Below are 17,847 nucleotides of genomic sequence, written 5' to 3' on the forward strand. Positions count from 1 at the left end.
CCCTCTTTGTGCCCGCACAAGGGACACTCAGTCCCCCGGATCCCTGTAGCCCCTGCAGGGGGTGTGGACAGCGCCAGCTGCCAGGAGAAGGAGCTGGGCCACCTCAGTGACCTCTGGCTCCTTCAGGGCTTCTCAGGGAGAAGCTGGATTGAGCTGCCAACACCAAGGCCATTAAGCATGCTAATGACCCATGAAGGCTCCTGGCCCCTCCGGCCCCCGTGCCTCCCTGAGCCCACTGACCACCTCGTGACCACGATTACTGCAATTTAACACGTCGGGCCAGGGCTTTCCCAGACGGGGTGGAGGCCCTGGGACTGCCGCCTGCCTCTTCCAGCCCCAGCCTGGGGCTGTGCACACAGCAGGCAGTTAATAAATACATGCTTGGGATCATGCCCAGAAAGAGTCACCTTGATTTCAGGGCAGGGGAAGGGACCTGAAGTTTAGGGAGCCTTGGGCAGGGGTGCAAGGTCAAGGAGTCCAGACACAGCCAGGAGACGTGTGGCCTGCAGGCATGTTCTCGCCCTCCTGTCGCCTGCAGAGGAGGTGCCGGCTCTATGCCAGGTAGAGCCTAAGTCCTGGACCTCTTCTGTGGGGCCCAGGCTGGGGGTCTCCCTGACACCTGGCCAGGCTATGCCCTTCAGCTCCTAGGATCCTGCCCAGGGGGCTTCCGGTTGACCCTGTGTAACACTTGCCTTGTGCCATGCTTGGGGATCAGGACACCCTCCCTGCAGACCGCAGGTCGTGGGAAAGTCCGAGGTGTCCGCCCTCCAGAGCCTGCACTCGAAACCTCAGAGCCCAGCTAGCCCCAGTCTCTCATCTGCAGCAGTGAGGTTGGCAAATTTCACCTCAAAGTTGGGTGCTGGTTTGGGAGGAGATGGTGGCACCCGGAGCCTCAGACCCACGGGCAGGTTGTTGGGCTGCTTGCTAAAACGGGCTGGAGAAAGACGGAGACAGAGGCAGAGGTGTGATGTGGTTTAGCCATGTTTAATTCAACTTGCAGTGAACTCAGAGGGGCCCGAGTAGACATTCCTCTTGCTCCATAAAACCTGAACCAAGTCGCCCCATCCTTTCAAAGGGGTGGTCTGTTGGAGGCAGGGACTGTCCCAGCTGGAGTGGGACCTGGGTGCTCTGCAATGCGGGTGCCATGTGTGGGGCCTGGGGCTGCAGATGGGGCCACTGGCACCCACCATGGGCCCAGGCAGGGGCGGGTGTCTTGAGGGCCGCGCATGCGTCCCGGAGCCCGGGGGTCGTGCAGGGGGGGCCCCAGGGAGGGGCATGGTCTGCAGAAGCTGGCGGGGAATCAAACATAAAACAAACCCAGTGCTGCCCACTCACCCCTCCCTGGGCCCCCCAAACCCTGAGCTGTCTCCTAAGACACAAAAAGGAGCTGTTTCCGTCACCATGACAACTAAAAACAAAACAAACCGCAGTTCATCTCAAGGTATAATCTTCCAATTGCTTAGAATTAATCAGTGCAAAGTGAGGTAAAGCGCCCAGTATCACTGGGCAGGGCGGCTGCGTCACACAAGCCTGCGCCTCTTGGAGTCCCTCTCCGCATCCCCCTCCTGGGCGTCCACCTCGCAGCCAAGTGGGGACACCAGGTTCAGCAGAGGGTCCTCAGAGGCCTGGCCGAAGAGTGCTAGCAGAAGGGCCACACCGAAGCCCGTGGCACGCTCGCCCTGTGGGTGAAGACAGTGGAAACCTGTGTGGCCGAGCCCCCCACCCCAGCAAACCCACCACCATGGGAGCGCTCTCGGACCAGGGCGTCTGACCCCCCATGCACCCCCCAGCCCCCTTCCCTGTCCTGTTCCACTCAGAGCCGGTGGAGAACAAGCTGTGGACACAGCCCTGGGTTTTCCTCCCCTCCCCTCTCCTGGCTCCTCGGGGAGGGAAGGGTGAGACCAGGGCCCCTGGGCCTCCGGCCGAGGACAGGCGGGTTGGGAAGGACTGCGCACAGCAGCCACACTGTTCCCAGGGATGAGGAGACCAGAGGTCAGGGGGGACCACAGCTGGCCGTGTGACCCTCACACAGAATATTTCCGATGAGCTCAGCCTGTGCTCTGGAGCCAGAGAGGGGCTCTGGATGCAGGAGAGAGTGGGAGCAGCCAGACCCGTGGGGAGGGGCCGGCAAGGGAAGCAGAGTGGCTGGCCGGCCAAGGAAGGCCTAACGGTGGGGTGGGCAGGGGCACCCCCAGGGCCCGGACTCACGGCGTGCACAGGCGCGGCAATATCCAGGTGGACCCAGACCCCAGGCCAGTCAAAGCCGATGTGTGAGGCGATGAAGAGGCCAGCACAGGAGCTGGGGCTGTTGTCCCGGTCCTGGGGTAGAAGACAGTCATGAGCTTCCTCTCCAGCCGTGGTGGGGGTGGCCACGGTGGATACCCTGTGCCCTCCTGACCCCTATCCTCAGCGACCACCTCTCTCAGTGTCTGCAAGAAGGGGCCTGGGGTTGGAGGGCCCAGTGTGGAGAGCAGCAGACAGGGTCCCCGTGGGCCTGGCAGCTGGGCTAGGGGGTCTACCTTCACCCTGGGGGTAAAAGGGGGAGCCAGCGACAGACCCAATGGGGACTCCAGAGCGGGCAGGATGCCCCACTTCCTGCTGAATGGACATGCTGCGGGGAGACCAGTGAGAGTGCCATCCCCTCCCCGTTTTTCTTCCCTCCCCTGCTCAGAGCCCAGATTTGGGGCCTCACAGGGGACCTAAGTCCACCCTGCTCCACACCTACCGCCACTGAGTTCTTCATGTCGGCCACAGCCGAGGTGAACTCGCTGAAGTGCAGCTCCGGGCAGTAGACCAGCGGGTGCACCAGGTCCCCGCACTGTCGCCCGGCCTTCACGCAGGCTGCCTCCCACTTGGCGCTGTTGGTGAGCACAGCTGCGTGGTACTTGCCTGTGGCAATGCCCTGGGGATGCAGGAGAGATGTAGAGAGCATCACCTGGCGGGCTGGGGGACACCAAGGACAGAAGAGGGGCTGACAGAAAACAAGGCAGAGAGAGAGACTGAGAAAGAGGCCCCCCACGGGGGCCCTGTGCCAGCGTTCCCTCCAGGGTGCATGGGCCCTGGGCGCCTGTGCCCTCACAGAGGAGCTCTGACCTGGTGGCGAAGCAGGAGGGACAGTGGGGCCCACCTGAGCTCCAGTCAGCGTGGCTATGTCCAGGATGATGTCGGCACCCAGGTCCTTGCAGGCGTAGGACACGCCGTCTGCCAGTACCAGCCTGCCCTCAGCATCCGTATTGTTGATTTCCACAGTCCTGGGGACAGCAGACACCCCATTCAGAGCCCCTCCTCCCTGTCCTCAACTGCAATGCAGTGCCTAACATGGGCCCCTGACATCTCAAAAGGGGACCCAGCCCCCATCGCAGGCACCCAGGGCTCCGGGAAAGCACAATGGGGTGGACGCTGTGAGGCGGGCGGGCAGGGTTGGCCTTACTTTCCAGAATACAGCAGGTGGATGTCATCCGGCCTCGTGGCATTGGGGCCCACGGAGTTCTCGGCCAAGCAGAATATCGCGTGGAGGGTGTCTTTGAAACCCTGGAGGTGGCAGACGAATGGATAAGAAAGCTGTGGTACATGTACACAATGGAGTATTACTCACTATTAAAAAGAATGCATTTGAATCGGTTATAATGAGGTGGATGAAACTGGAGCCTATTATAGAGAGTGAAGTAAGTCAGAAAGAAAAACACAAATACAGTATATTAACGCATATATATGGAATTTAGAAAAATGGTAACGATGTCCCTATATGCGAGACAGCAAGAGAGACACAGATGTAAAGAACAGACTTTTGGACTCTGTGGGAGAAGGCGAGGGTGAGATGATTTGAGAGAATAGCATTGAAATATGTATACTATTATATGTGAAATAGATCACCAGTCCAGGTTCGATGCCTGAGACAGGGTGCTCAGGGCTGGTGCACTGGGATGACCCTGAGGGATGGGATGGGGAGGGAGGTGGGAGGGAGGGTCAGTATGGGGAACACATGTACACCCATGGCTGATTCATGTTAATGTATGGCAAAAACCACTACAATACCATAAAGTAATTAGCCTCCAATTAAAATAAATAAATTAAAAAGAAAAAAAAAAAAACAACCCTGGAGGGACCAGGGCAGAGGCTCTAGTTATAGGCTGGGAGCATCAGGGGCAGAAAGGATGGTGACAGGCTGGAGCTCTCTGACCCACAACAGAGAGACAGACAGACGGGTCCAAGGAGCAGGGATCACAGCCCCCTGCACTCCCCACCATCCTAGTGGGCCCTAGGACATGGTCCCAACAGAGGCCAGGCGATGCAGCATGCACCCCAGAAGTGGAGCTGCCTGCTGGGTTCGAGTCCATGCTCAGCTCCCACCTCCTATTCATACAATGCAGTCAGTGGTCACAGTCCCTAACCTCACAAACCTGCTGATCTTTAGCTTTTGAGGTCGGGCTTTTGACTTTGATGACCTTGACCCTTTGCTGTTTCCCTGTACCCACACTCAGGTTGAGTGCACTAAGTCCCCGGAGGCACAGTGACCCCCCACCCCCCAGTGTCCCTCAGGACAGCCACAGAAACCTCTGGGTGGGTGCTCCTCCTCACTCCCACGCTCCCACACTCAACTCTGACGTTAGCATCTGTTGGTCACTCTCACCTGAGACAATTACTATGCTGTTGTTTGCCAAAAGGTGGGTTCCCACCTCTCCCTCGTACTGTTAGCAACTGGGAGGCCACTGTGAAGAGATGACTTGCTCCTCTTGGTGTGAGTGTGGACTCTTACTTCATTCTGTGAGTGATGACCCTCATTATGTACTTTGGGCCTCAAATTGAGGCACATTCCTTTTCTCAAAAAATGAGTTACAAGCAGGAGGAATCCGAGGACCACTTCCAATCACCAGCTGATGAACCAGCCTTAATTGCCAAGTGGTTCCTCGCCCATAGGAAGGGTCTATCTGCTGGGGCACCAGCCACCTGTCCAGATGCCAGGACGGACCCTCCATGGGTGCAGTCACCCCAAACCCATAGCTGAGACACCAGGTAGTGCAGCTGCGTGGGCCCTCTGGACACTTTCCCGTGAGCCCTTCTCAGAGCACCCCCCAGCCCCCGAGGCTGGGTATGTCCCTTGCATACTTGATGAGCTCATTAATGGAGTAGGTAGCCCGGGCCTGGCTGAATCCGGTCAGGTGGGCTGGGTGCTGTTGAACGAGGGCTGCATGACACTCCCCAGTACAGTTGAGACACCCCCCCACCAGCACCCCTTAGGCTGAGCCCCTCCTCCCCTCCAGGCTTTCTGCTCCCCTCATGGGTGTGGCTGGGCAGAAATCATTTGCCAAGATCTTTTTGCTTTTGTTTTCTCTGGAAGTTTCCCCCATGCTGCTCAGGCGGTGCCTTTGAGGAAGAGGAGCCTATGCTTGGTGACCGGAAGGGCTGGGCTTTTCAGAGGTGCCTGAAGCAGCCATGCTGAGAGGTGAGCGGCCCTGGATGGCCAGGGCCCCCCATGCCTCTGCTCCATAAACATGCTCTATGGGTTTCCCTAGTGGCTCAGATGGTAAAGCGTCTGTCTGCAATGCAGACGACCTGGGTTCGATCCTTGGGTTGGGAAGATCCCCTGGAGAAGGAAATGGCAGCCCACTCCAGTATTCTTGCCTGGAAAATCCCATGGACTACGGAGCCTGGTAGGTTACCGTCCATGGGGTCGCAAAGAGTCGGACACGACTGAGTGACTTCACTTCACTTCTCAGTGTCAAAGGGCAAACGCAGGGAACAGCCACGGCACTGCTTATCGACCAGGCCCCCAGGTCGGGAATTTGGCTCCAATTGTTGGACTCTCTGGCGCCTGTGTGTCCTGAGCGGGGAGCACGGAGGCCTCTGGCTGCCTTGGTGTCTGGGCTCGGTGTGGCCACTCCCGGTATTCCAGGACAGACCCCATACCTCTTCCACCAAACAGCAGCCAGCCCCTCCAAAGACCCCTGCCCTGAGTGCCAGAGCCCAGGGGTGAGAGGGCAGACAGCCTGCTCCAAAGCACCCTTCCCATTTCGGTCAGGGCGGGCGGAGTCTAAGGACTTAGCGGAGGGCCCATGATGCCAGTGGGCGCCAGGCAGAGAGGTGACATGTCCGGGTGGGGTGACACTCTTGGCCAGAGGAGCTCTGACTGAAGCAAGGAGCTCTGGGGGCCCCAGGGACCCGGCGCAGGAGTGTGGAGGGGGACAGTGCCAGCCACACAGACTCAGGGGGCTCTGGGGAGGAGAACCAGGGAGGAAGACAGGGCCCACCTCACCTGCTTGATGGCGGCTCTGAAGGCCCCCAGGACAGCCGCGGCGCCCCCGCAGTCCCTCTTCATCCCTGGCATGGTGGTCTGTGGGGGCAGGAAGGGGCGAGAGAGAGGTAAGTGGATGCTGGCCCCTCAGCAACAATGCTCCCCACCCCGGTGCCCACACGAGGGGCCCAGAGGCACAGGAGCTGGCGCCAAGTCACCTGAGTGGCTACAGAACCCAGGAAATGCCACTGGTCACCCGGGGATCCTCCAGAAGCAATGAGAAGCCACAGTTAAATTTACCAGCTTGGGGGGCACGTCCAGCTTGAGCAGAGCTTTGGGGGTTACTGAATAGAACTGTGTGAGGTTCAGTGGGGACTTCCGGAGTGGCCTGGCTCAGAGGCTGAGCTGTGACCAAGTCAGCCTGGGGGTCTGTCTGCAGCTCCTCCATGTCACGACCTTGACCACCCATCCAGCTCTTCCCAAATGTCATTAGTCACTGTGACACCATCAATCCCACTCCTGCCCCGAGGGCACCTGCCACCTGTCTGCATTCACGTTTCCTGGGTGACGGGGTCTAGTGAGGGAGTCGCTAGAGACCCAGGGGCCCTCCTGCCACAGAAGTAAACACCATTTCCTATACACTTGTTGAGGGCAGCTAGGCACTTTTACGGTTTATAGGCTCCCAATGCTAATTGACAGGCTTATATTTTAAATTAACAACAGGTCATCGGATGTAAGGATTCGGGACCGAAATGTACCGACTTTTCTGAGCCCTTATTGGATTACACGAGCCGAGAGTTTTAATGGAAAGTATTTTTAGATATAAACTGAGCTGTTTTTACAATTAAGTTGAGCACAAATGACTCAGCTAGCACTACTGGAAATAAGCTGTTTTGACCTAACCTGCGAGAAACCACGAGATTGTTTAAATGGAATAACAGGGCCTCAAACCGAGAATCAAACCCCCTGCAGAATGGCCACGTGGAAAATGGCTGGAGATGGCCACTGAATCCCCGTGTTCCTGGACACAGAACAAATGTTGCACCACAAACGCAGCTCCATAGACTGAGTCAGCCTCAGGGACCCCACCTGGCATTCCTGTTTTCATAAAAGAAACTATTTCCACAGGAACGCCTTCGTCACTGTTGGGTTGCTGTTTGTACCGATGGGACAGTGGCGACCTGGGGCCTGTGGGAACTGGTAGGTTGCTGGGTTCATTTCCAGGCCTTTAGGAAACAAGATGCTGCCAACTTCACTCAAGTCTTCTCGCCAAAGCAGTGAAATGATTAGCTTTTTAGAAACCTCAACAGTAGAGAAGAGTCATTCCCAACACTGTCTCAGTGGCATGGAAGGGGTGGAGGAGGCCCCGCGCGTGCTCCCTGATGCCCAGCACTCGGCTGTGGTCAGTCTTCTGGAGCCCAAGCAAGAGTGGGTGCCAAGTCCTGAGCTCAGCGAGCCTCTGCTCTCCCAATACCACTGTCCTGGAGGTGGGGTGGGGGGAACCACTGACAGACTCCGGGGATCCAGACGCAGGTATATGCAGATATTTTCTCGAAAATGGCCGGAGTGAGCCTCTCACCTCCAGGACAGCTGGCATTAGTTGGTAAAACTGGAGTTTTCAAGCAAAAAAAAAATCAGGGTTTTGGAAAACTTGCATCTGCTTCCATGATGGCTTCTTAATACTCAACTTCCTACATGAGATAGATGATGATATTAATGAATGTAACTTTTAAAAATATTGTATACTGAAAAGCGTCAAAATCTGGAGGCTTGGCATAACTCTTTAAACAGTATTTTCCAAATGGCACATATGTGATATCATAAAACCGTGCATTCAGACTTCAGGATGGACCCACAGATTTCAATGTGGCAGAGCTCACAGGCATGGCTTCAGATCCCCCGTTGTAACTTACCTTTTAAAAACTCCCACTTGTCGGGTTTTGGTGTAACAGCAAAGAAGAAGGTCCTGAGTTACCTGAAGAGGGTATTAAAACGCTTCTCCTTTTTCTAACTGCTGAAGGACTGGGGCCAGATTTTCTTTTTTATATTTCAACTAAAACATATCGCAACAGACTAAATGCAGAAGCAGATATGTGATCACAGCTGTCGTCCACCAAGGCAGACAGTAAAGAGAGCTGCAGAAATGTAAAACGGTACCACTTTTCTGGTTAATTTCTTTTTTTCATTTTGGAAAATACAGTCCTATTCATAAGACTGCATTATTTACAGTGGCATGCAATGGGGTCATATTGGTCTTTTTAATGAATTAATAACTATCTTTAAATTTTCCCAATTTTAATTTCTAGTAGACAGCTAGCAGACATTGCCCTTATAAATACAAACTCTTTTGAGATCAGTATTTTTTAAGAGTGGAAGAAGTCCTGAGATGAACACATCTGAGGCCCCTTAAATCACACTGATCCTGATTTGCCTTGAAAATCTTTGAAAACAGCCAGGACTGTTCCTGCAAAATTGGGAGAGGGTGCCCCCAGCAAAATGACTAACCCTCAGGAAGCCTTGCTTCTTACTTCACCCTCTAACAAGCCAACGTCTGAATGAGCCCACAGATCCATCCCCCAAAACACACCTGCTAATGGGGCAAGAGCCCCTATCAAGGGTGTGGAGGGAGGGTCAACACCAGGTGTTAAGAATTTAAGAACAATAATAAACTGACTAAAAGCTGAGTTGGATCAGAAAGACTGCTGATCACTGAAGAACTGATGCTTTCAAATTGTGGGGCTGGAGAAAACTCTTGGGTGTCCATTGGACTACAAGGAGATCTAACCAGTTAATCCTAAAGAAAATCAACCCTGAATATTCATTGGAAGGCCTAATGCTGAAGCTCCAAAATTTTGGCCACTTGATGTGAAGAGCTGGCTCATTGGAAAAGACCCTGATGCTAGGAAAGATTGAAGGTAGGAGGAGAAGGGGACGACAGAAGATCAGATGATTCGAAGGCATCACTGATTCAATGGACATGAATATGAGCAAACTCCAGGAGATAGTGGAGAACAGAGGTGCCTGGTGTGCTGCAGCCCCTGGGGTCACAAAGAGTAGGACGCGACTTAGCAGCTGAACAACAACAACAAAAGCTTGTTTGCTTGTTGTCATCAGTGGTAAAAGTATTCCTCCAGAAAAAAACCCCGTTGTTGGTTGAAGTGAGTCCTTACCACATAAATAAAAGCTTTAGACCTGACTGTCTTTCAGAAACATTATCCTACGTGGACACTAATCACTGCCAGGGGCACAGACTCCTCAAGGCACTCTGGTTCTGAGGCAGGCAAGCTCTGGAGGTGGCTGGTGTCCACGGCACCTCTGACACTGAGTTCCTGCCTTCGGAAGGTGGATTCGGCATTAACACCAGGAGCAGTGAGCCATGCTGCTGCCCACAGTCTAGGGGACCACCGGGGTTGTGCTGTATAAGACATTTTTACTCCACAGATGTTTGAAAGCTGCTGGAGTCCATCTCAAAGAATCAGAAACATGGACACTGATGATTTGGGGAGCTTCTTGGGAAGTGGGGTCTTTCTTGGTCTCTGCCAAGGGACCCTTCTGTTAGAGACTTTCCCTGAGTGTATCCGTTGCTTCATGTGACAGAAAGTCTTCAAAATTAAAGTTAATTGTGCTCTTTTGGATCAACTATGAGTGCAGAGACTGACAAACCTGGCATCTCCATCTAGCGAACATAAACATGTGAAGAAGACCAATGTGATAGAGTCACCGACAAGTCGGCCGAACTGAAGGCTGGATGGCAGGGCTGTGACACTGGCGTACGTCACCACAAGAGAAGGATGTGGAGGCGTCAGCTTTTTCTGTCAGAAATTACTTAATACTATTTATAAGTGTTAACCGATGACTGTTTTCTTTATCTGTACTATAATACTCATAATATTTTACTGCAGATGGTCATGAAGACATTGGGCATCACCCTAGGACCTTTTCTTCTTCTTCTCCAGATTTTCTGTGTCCTGACTCAGTGCAGGCGCAAACAGTCTGCCCCTTGGAGGGGAAGGGGCCCCAAGGCCTCCCTCCTGGATGCCCCAACAACTTGCTCTTTCCTCTGACACCTGATAAGGAGCTACCCTTCCCCTCCACGTCCCCCAGCCCCGGTCCTGCACCTCACCTTCCCCTTCATGCTGAGACCCCCAGTATCGTAGACGATGCCCTTGCCCACCCAAGCGATGGTCTGGGTGGCTCCATCTGGGGTGTGGCTGAGGATGGCCAGGGCCGGAGGATGGATGGCGGCTTTGCCAACACCGTAGATTCCTAGGGAAAGCACAGCACTTGTCAATGAGGCTCAGGCTGGGCCAAGTGGAGGACTCCTGGGAGTGCCCCAGAAACACTGCTCTCCCCACAAACAGCTGCTGGCCTGTGGGTGTTCCTCTGGGCCACAGAGCCTGGCTATGTGAACCAAGTTCCCCGCCCTCTCCTGCCCCTGGCCACTGTGGGATTGGGGGATGCAATTGCATTCTATGTGAAGTAGTGTTAGGCAAGAAGACTCCCTGAGGGAAAAAAAAAAGAAATTGTATCATTCCCAGAAAGCAGTGAACGGGACTGCAGAATGAAGAGATTTTGGATCATGCTTCAAGGCCATTCCAGCCCCACTCGCTCTCCCATCACTGACCCCTCCATGCACTCAGCAGGCACCTCCCTTTCCCAGCTCACCCCTGCTGCTGCCTTGCTGTCAGTTTACACGCCCCAGCTTCTTGAGAAAACCATGGCTTGCTGTGGGCAGAGGCCACACCTCAAGGTCCCCTGATAATCTAACCGAACAATTGTAGCAACCAGGACAAGGGCCAGTAATGGCTGCCTGACAAACTCCTACTCACCCTGCAGACCTGCTGCAAGTGTTACCTCCTCTGAAGCGTTCCCTGACAGGACTGCCTCCAGCTGCAGCTGGCTTACATGACTGTGATAGGCACCTCGAACAAGCCCCCACGGATCCCCTCTGGGCATTCATGATCATGCGGAACCTCTCCCCTCCCCCAAGAGGGCAGGACTGCGCGTCTCAGTTTCTCGGGACGTGGCAGGAATCGTCCAAGATGAGGTTACAGAAACAGAACTGGCCTCTGGCTTGTGTGCTCTTTCTTGTCTCTTGCTCAGAGACCTCACTCTGAGCGGAGCAGCTGCCATGTTGCAAGCTGCTCAAGGACAGGCCCACACGACAAGGAGCAGCCAGCTAGGCCCCCTGATGGCAGGGCCATGAGTGAGCCTTGCTGGGAGCCCGTCTTGGGCCCCAGTTGAGCCTTCAGATGACCGCAGCCCCAGTTAACACAGGTATCATGGTCTGGAGAGACCCTGGGCCAGACCCAGCTAAGCCACGCCCACTTCCCCACCCACAGACCTGCACTGGAAGGACCGTGTTGCTTTCCGCTGCTGCCTTCTGGGATAACTGGTTTTGCAGCCACAGATAACAACCACAGTGACCTTCCCAACCCTGTTCTAGTTGTCATTGCACCTTGGTGCCTGGGAGGTGGGAAGGATGGGCCTGGCAGTCAGGGAGGGCTCTCTGAAGAGGTGGTCTGTGAGATCATATTGGGGGAGAGTATCCCAGGGAGAAAGAGCCATGAGAGCAGGTCTTGATGGGGATGTGAGCTTGTGTATTCGAGGAACAGAAAGGCCCTGCTGGGTTGGCCTGGGGAGCAAGAGAGAAGCGCAGGGGAGGCTGCAGAGGGGGCGGACGGGGAAGGACTTGGACCCTGTGGCTTCCAGGATCTGAATCAGGATCTGAATCGCTGCCTCCTCTTTCCCCCGGGGATGGGCTGCTTCCCAGGGTCTGGCCTGGGGGCTGGACACAGGCTGGTTTCCTGTGGGGTGAAGCTTGGGACAGCATGACTTGTGGCCTGGCAGCCCCCCAGCCCCCCAAGTACCCCAGGCCTCTGCTGAGGCCAGGACCCAGGAGGACTAGCCCCCACCCACCTCCAAATCCTCTCGCCTTCAGCTCCTCATCCCGGATAACGGTTGGGACAATCCCCAGTTCTTTTCCAACTTTCTTAATCTCCTGGATGTGTTCATGGAAAAAACAACAACATACAACACGTGAAGACGGCTTAAAATGAGGGTGAGGCCAGGGACAGGGGTGAGCAGATGCCTTGTGGTGGGAGAGGGGTGGGCCGGGAAGCTGAGGCCCTGACTCTCGGCTGTAAGCATGATTAAACCCAGGAGAGGAGGTTTAATCACCTCCAAACTCTGCGATTTCCTGTGGCTCATGGCTCGAGTCCTGCATGGGGGCCTCGAGGAAGAGGCTGTGTCCTCCCTCCACCCCTGGCTGAGGCCCGGGGGCTCCTCGGCTCCGGGTGGATGGCAGGACTCTGTCTGCAGCGGCCCATGGCTTCCCCAGATGAGGTGCGGAGACTGTGGACCATCCCCTGGCAGCCCTGGGATTCCTGACTGTCCCTGGGGTCGATCAATACCATCCCAACCCAGCTGGACCCCAGGGCCACGAACCTCAAGGAAGGTGTCTGTGTTCATCTCATTGCAGGGTGTGTCCACGATTCGGGCTGCCAGCCGCACACCTTCCGTGGCACTCGTTAAACACTAGGAGAAACAAAAGGCTGTCACTGGGGTCCTGGGACAAGGTGGAAGGTGTCCCTCGTTGCCAACAGCCAGGACCCACAAGTGTTAGAGGCACACATCTCCCAGGGGAGGCTGGGCAACAAGGGCAGGTGGAAGGGAAGCAAGAGTTGTACCCATGACCCCAGCCGTCTACAGAAAGACCCCTACGGCTGCAGAACCACAGAGGAGCCCTTTGGCCTAGCATCCTCTCCTGATCTACATGGGCCCCTCCTTGCTTTCTGAGCCTCGTCTCCTGTTCTGCCCCCTACTCTGGTGGCGGGTGGCCTCCTGCCTAGCCCTGAGTGCACACCTCGTCCAGCCTCTGCCAACCCCATCCCCCTCTCCCAGGAGGAGGTGATACCCTCTGTTATGGGAATCTGAAGCCCTGACCACCAGGGGAGGGTAACAGGAGGGTTTCAGGAGGTGCTCAGGCTTTGGTGAGGTCAAGAGGATGGGACCCCATGATGGGATTAGTGCCCTTGTAAGAAAAGGATGCAGCTGCGGAAGCCACCCTGATCTGGGATGGCTAGGCTCTGAGATGGCCAGCCTCTGGGAGCTGGAGAAACAAGCATCTGTGGGTTAAACCCCTGTTGAGGAGCTGCTGTCATGGTTGCCCAGGCAGACCAAACACCCCTGCTTCCCTAGCCAGGGTCCCAGCCACCCTTTGAGGTACTTCTCTCAAAGACCACATGCTTCAGGAGCCTCTTGGAGCCTTGCAATGGAGAAGAGGCTCCTGGACCTGCTAGGGAGGCATTTTTCTCGTGTCCCAGACCCTCACCCTTCTTCCTGGGCACCTGATGCAACACTGCTCTGGCCATGGGGCAAGAAGGGAAGGACACAGACAGCTGGACCTTGTGCAGAGGGCATGCTCATGTCTCTCTTCCCTCAAAGCTTCTGCCAAGAGCTCCCATGCACCCGACGCAGCCCTGATGCTCAGCTCTGCCTCCCTGCTCTGTCTCACCTGGCCCCCCAGCACCCACCCCAGGGCCTGGCTGCCTTAAGAGAGAAATGGAGTGTGGGTTTGGCAGGGATGTGGACAGCATCCAGTTTCTTGTTGCCTCTTCCAGGCCCACAGGAGTGAGGAGGGCACCGCTGGGTCCCTAATGCCAGCCCAGCCACCTCCCAGGTTCCTGCCTGTTCCCAGGTAATTAACCCCTAAACCTCAGAGGTAGAGACTTGACAGCTCACATCTGAGGCATGCCATGTGATCCCCACAGCCTGGCAGCAGGCCCTCCCCAGGGAGGGTGAGGGTCCCCACCTGTGGGCATCAGAGACCCTTGGCTGCTGTCTGGGGAGTGCATCAGCACCCTGAGGGTTGTCTCAAGGGAGGCAGGGTGCCGGCCTCATGACCTTGTGAATGCAGGGCTCCTCCATGCGGCGTAGCAGTGGCTCAGGTGAGAGGGCGCACCTGCAGGGAGGGGCCTGCACCTCACTGTGCCTTGATCTCGTCAGAAAGCAGCAGCATTCACTCACTCACTCATTCATCCACGTCTATGTGAGTGCCTGCCTTGCATCGGACTCCACACTAGACTGAATCCAAAGAGGTCCAAGGACGTGAGTCCAGCAGAGACTCACAACATTGTTCCATTAAATGCTATGGAGGAGGGTATGAGAGGCCACAGGGACCCAGGTGGGAGGGAAAGGCCACACATGGTGTCAGAACCTCACACTTACAATCCCAGACAGGAGGGAAAGAGGGCTGATGGATGGCAGCTGTGGTTAAGGCTCGGGTCTACCCCTTGCTGGTGTGGCTGTGCTCAATCATTTAGTGTCTCTGAGCCTCAGTTTGTTCAGCTCTCAAGCGGGGAGAATAACAGGACCCATCTCATGGGGCAATTGTGGAAATCAGGTGTTTGTGCACAGGTGTGCTCGGAGCAGAGCCTGACATCTGACAAGCACCTGGGAAGCACTGGCCCTCCCCTGGTCATGAGGTGGTAAGAAGCAGGAACCAGAGGGGGGCATCTTGAGGAGCCAGGCTATTAGGAGGCTGCTGCCTGGTCCCAGAGAACCAGGCAGGCACCGTAGGATGGGTGGGGTGTCAGAGCCAGGAAGACCCACCAGCCCACTGGCTCCATCACACACAAGAGGACTATTATGCACAGCACCAAGGTCCCCGCCCCCCAACTGGAGGTGGGCATGGGGCTCCCACACCAGTGAGAGGCACAGAGGCTAAACTCAGATGTACAATCTCAAGTGAGGACGGCTCTCAGCTGGCAGGAGGGAAGGGTGTGGGGAGGAGAGAGGGCGCCAGGTGGGTGGGGGCCCTTCAAGGAAGGATGACAAGTGCTTGAGTCTGGCAGGTTTGCCCCCTAGAAGACAGTGTCAGGAAGGGGATGGGCGAACGCCATCCTGGTGAGCCAAGTGAGGAAGGGAGTTAAGACAAGCCAAGCAATCAGACCATGTTATTAAAAGTTTGAAGAGCAAGGTGGTGAGAGAGTGGATGAGGGGGTGCTAACAGGCCCTGAGACAGAGTGAAGGGTGAGGGAGCGGAAAGGACCACCTGAGTCTGGCATTTGGAAATGGGGCTGCAGGTGGGAGGGCGAAATCACAGCCACAGGTCTGGGAGGGTCACCTGGTAGCCAGCCACACATGGACTCAAAGCTGGAAATTACCTCCAGCCTTGCCTCGCTTCAAAAGGATTATTCGAAGGACCAAATGAAATAACATATGTAAAAGCGCACCATGAAGGGTAATGTGATATATACACAGGCGAGATTATTAGTATTAAAACATGAAAGCGCCTGGTGCGAGGTAGGTGCTCATAAACACTGGCTGAATGGAACTGAATCCTGAGAACAAGACCACCTTGTGGGAGGGAGCATGTGGCCTGGCTTTGGAAAGGCCCCGGGGGCCTGCTCTCTCCAGCAGCAAGCAGCCTTGTCCTGTCCTCCCAGGGAGTGTGGGGGAGAGAGCACTGCCCAAGCTGGGGGTGGAGGGGGCATGGCCTGAGCTTCCAGACACCCACTTGCAAAGTGGACACTTCCACTGGCCCGTTGTCTTGTCCAACCAGGAAAAACTCCACCGTGACGGTCTTCTTCTCTGGGCGCCGAGATGCCCCTGAGCGGTGGGTGAAGAGGGGGAAAGCGCGGGCCAGAGCGCAGGCGGAGGCGAAGGCATCAGACCGCTCACAGACCATCTGCAGTACCAGAGAGCAGAGCTGTGGTGAGGGGAGCGGAGTGGGGGAGGGGACCCCGGGGTCGCCCCATGGGAGCCCCTGTCAGGAAGTGCTTGGGCCCCACAGCCGGGTCAGAGGCCACTGTGGAAACAATCTGGCCAGAGATGCCCCAGCAGGGCCTGCATCCCTGGGGCCTTCCTCAGAACCACGGGCCCATGATGGGAGAAAGAAAATGTCAGCTGCCAGATGTGGTCCACCGCCTCCCGAGACCCAACAGCCGGACGTGCAGGGCCGCACGGTGTACGTGGGCTCAGGAGGTCTGGGTCGGAGGCTCAGATCTGCCACCCACACTGGTCTGGGGTGCTTACGTCTCTGGGACCTCAGTTTCCCTGTCTGTAAAGCTGGGGTTGCAATGTCCAGCTGTGGAGCAACGTCCACTTCTGAAGATACTGTGGCCAGAGTGCTCTGCAGTCCCAAGGACTGAGCCGCGGGAGGTACAGGTCAGGGCCAGCACAGCCAGCACACTGCACATGACCTGCAGCCTGGGTGGGGGTCTTGCGGGGCCAGCCTCTCAGGAGCACTCACCAGAATGCACCGATGTGTCCCCGGTGGCAGGCAGGTCCGCACCAGGCGGGTGATGAAGTGGGCGGCCGAGGGGCTGTTGTGGCGGCTCACCCTGGAGGGCAGGGCGGCCACGGTGGCATAGTTCAGGTAGAGGGGACAGCTGTCCGTGGGGTTGGGGTTGAGCGTGCTTAGCGCGGCCTGCCAGAGCTGGATCAGAAGGGGAGACACAAGACAGACACCAGACTTCAAACGGCTGCCTGCCAGGAGCACTGCGTGTGGACACCGGCCCCACTCGCTAAATGGGCACTTTTGCAGCTTCCCTGGCACCCTGGATCCCTAATTAAGACGTGTCACATCTCACTAGGTGAGCGTGTGTGCATCTGCTGGCACATGTCCACCCTCGTGGGATTAAGCACTGGGGACTTAAACGGCCAGTTTGGGGGCTGCTTTGCCACAAAGGCACTGGGGTGAGACCAGTCAGGGGTCTTGGAAAGGGGCGGATGTCACCACCACGAGGGTTCCGGAAGGAGGGTTCGGAAGGCGGCGTCAGGGCCCCTCGAGGGCACTTCCTTCGCACCTAGTGGGCTCTGCCAGCTCTGCCCACGAGCCTGAGGCCCGGGTGGGTGCAGGGCACGAGTGGCCTCCGGGCGGGGCTGCTGGACGGGAGCCCAAGCCTCGGGCTCTCGGGAGGCGGGCGGCCCCTGGCCTCGCCGGCAGGCCTAGTCCGCCAGGCGCACCCGGCTGGCTGACGGGCGGGCTGGGGGCGCCGGGCGGCCGAGGCGGGGCCTCCGCGGCCTCCTCGCCGGCCCAGCCCCGCCCGGGCTCCGCTGGCTGGCGGGGCGGTGCATGGCGGCCGGCGCGGCCCGCTCACCTCCTCGGTGACCCGGGGCTGCAGCTTCCCGCGGACGTGGCTCCAGGGCACGCGGTGCAGGTGGTGCAGCTGGCCCAGCAGCAGCAGCGGCCGGCTCTGCGGGTCCGCGTCCCCGGCGCTGGCCTGGAACTGCAGCCCCACGTTCGCCATCTTCGCCAGCCCGCGCCCCTCGTCCCGGCCGCCGCGCCCGCCGCGCTCGGGCTCCCGCTCCGGCCGGGCCTCGGCGCCGCCCCGGCCCTGCCCGGCAGCCGGCCCCGCCTCCCCCGCCGCTCCGGGCCGCTCGCGAGACGTGCAGGGCCCGCCCGGGGCGCGAGGGGGCGCCGGGCCGGAGGGGCGGAGGGCAGGCCCCGGCCTGGAGCGGGCCCCGAGTTCCGCCAGGCCCCGGACCGCGCGGGGCAGGCCCGGCCCGACCAGGCCCTGTCCCCGGCAGGCCCCAGGCCCGGCTAGGCCTCAGACCGCTGCAGGCCGGCCCGCCCCGGCCCTGACCCCCTGGTCCTCCCGCTGCCAGGG

At 57.3% G+C, this 17,847-nt stretch overlaps 1 protein-coding gene across 1 annotated transcript; it reads right to left on the minus strand.

Moving 5' to 3' along the window:
- Positions 1–965: 965 nt before the first annotated feature.
- Positions 966–17,545, minus strand: NPEPL1 (aminopeptidase like 1). Its single transcript, XM_052650697.1, has 12 exons — positions 17,338–17,545; positions 16,488–16,673; positions 15,753–15,923; positions 12,680–12,769; positions 12,152–12,233; positions 10,356–10,498; positions 6,254–6,331; positions 3,431–3,531; positions 3,128–3,251; positions 2,726–2,902; positions 2,209–2,319; positions 966–1,679 (listed from the first exon to the last, which is right to left on the minus strand). Exons 1-12 carry the CDS (start codon positions 17,485–17,487, stop codon positions 1,521–1,523), a joined length of 1,572 nt encoding a protein of 523 aa, XP_052506657.1. The 5' UTR covers positions 17,488–17,545; the 3' UTR covers positions 966–1,520.
- Between the last annotated feature and the right edge of the window lie 302 nt (positions 17,546–17,847).

The sequence above is a fragment of the Budorcas taxicolor genome, chromosome 13 (assembly GCF_023091745.1).
Source record: "Budorcas taxicolor isolate Tak-1 chromosome 13, Takin1.1, whole genome shotgun sequence".
Taxonomy (NCBI): Eukaryota; Metazoa; Chordata; class Mammalia; order Artiodactyla; family Bovidae; genus Budorcas; species Budorcas taxicolor.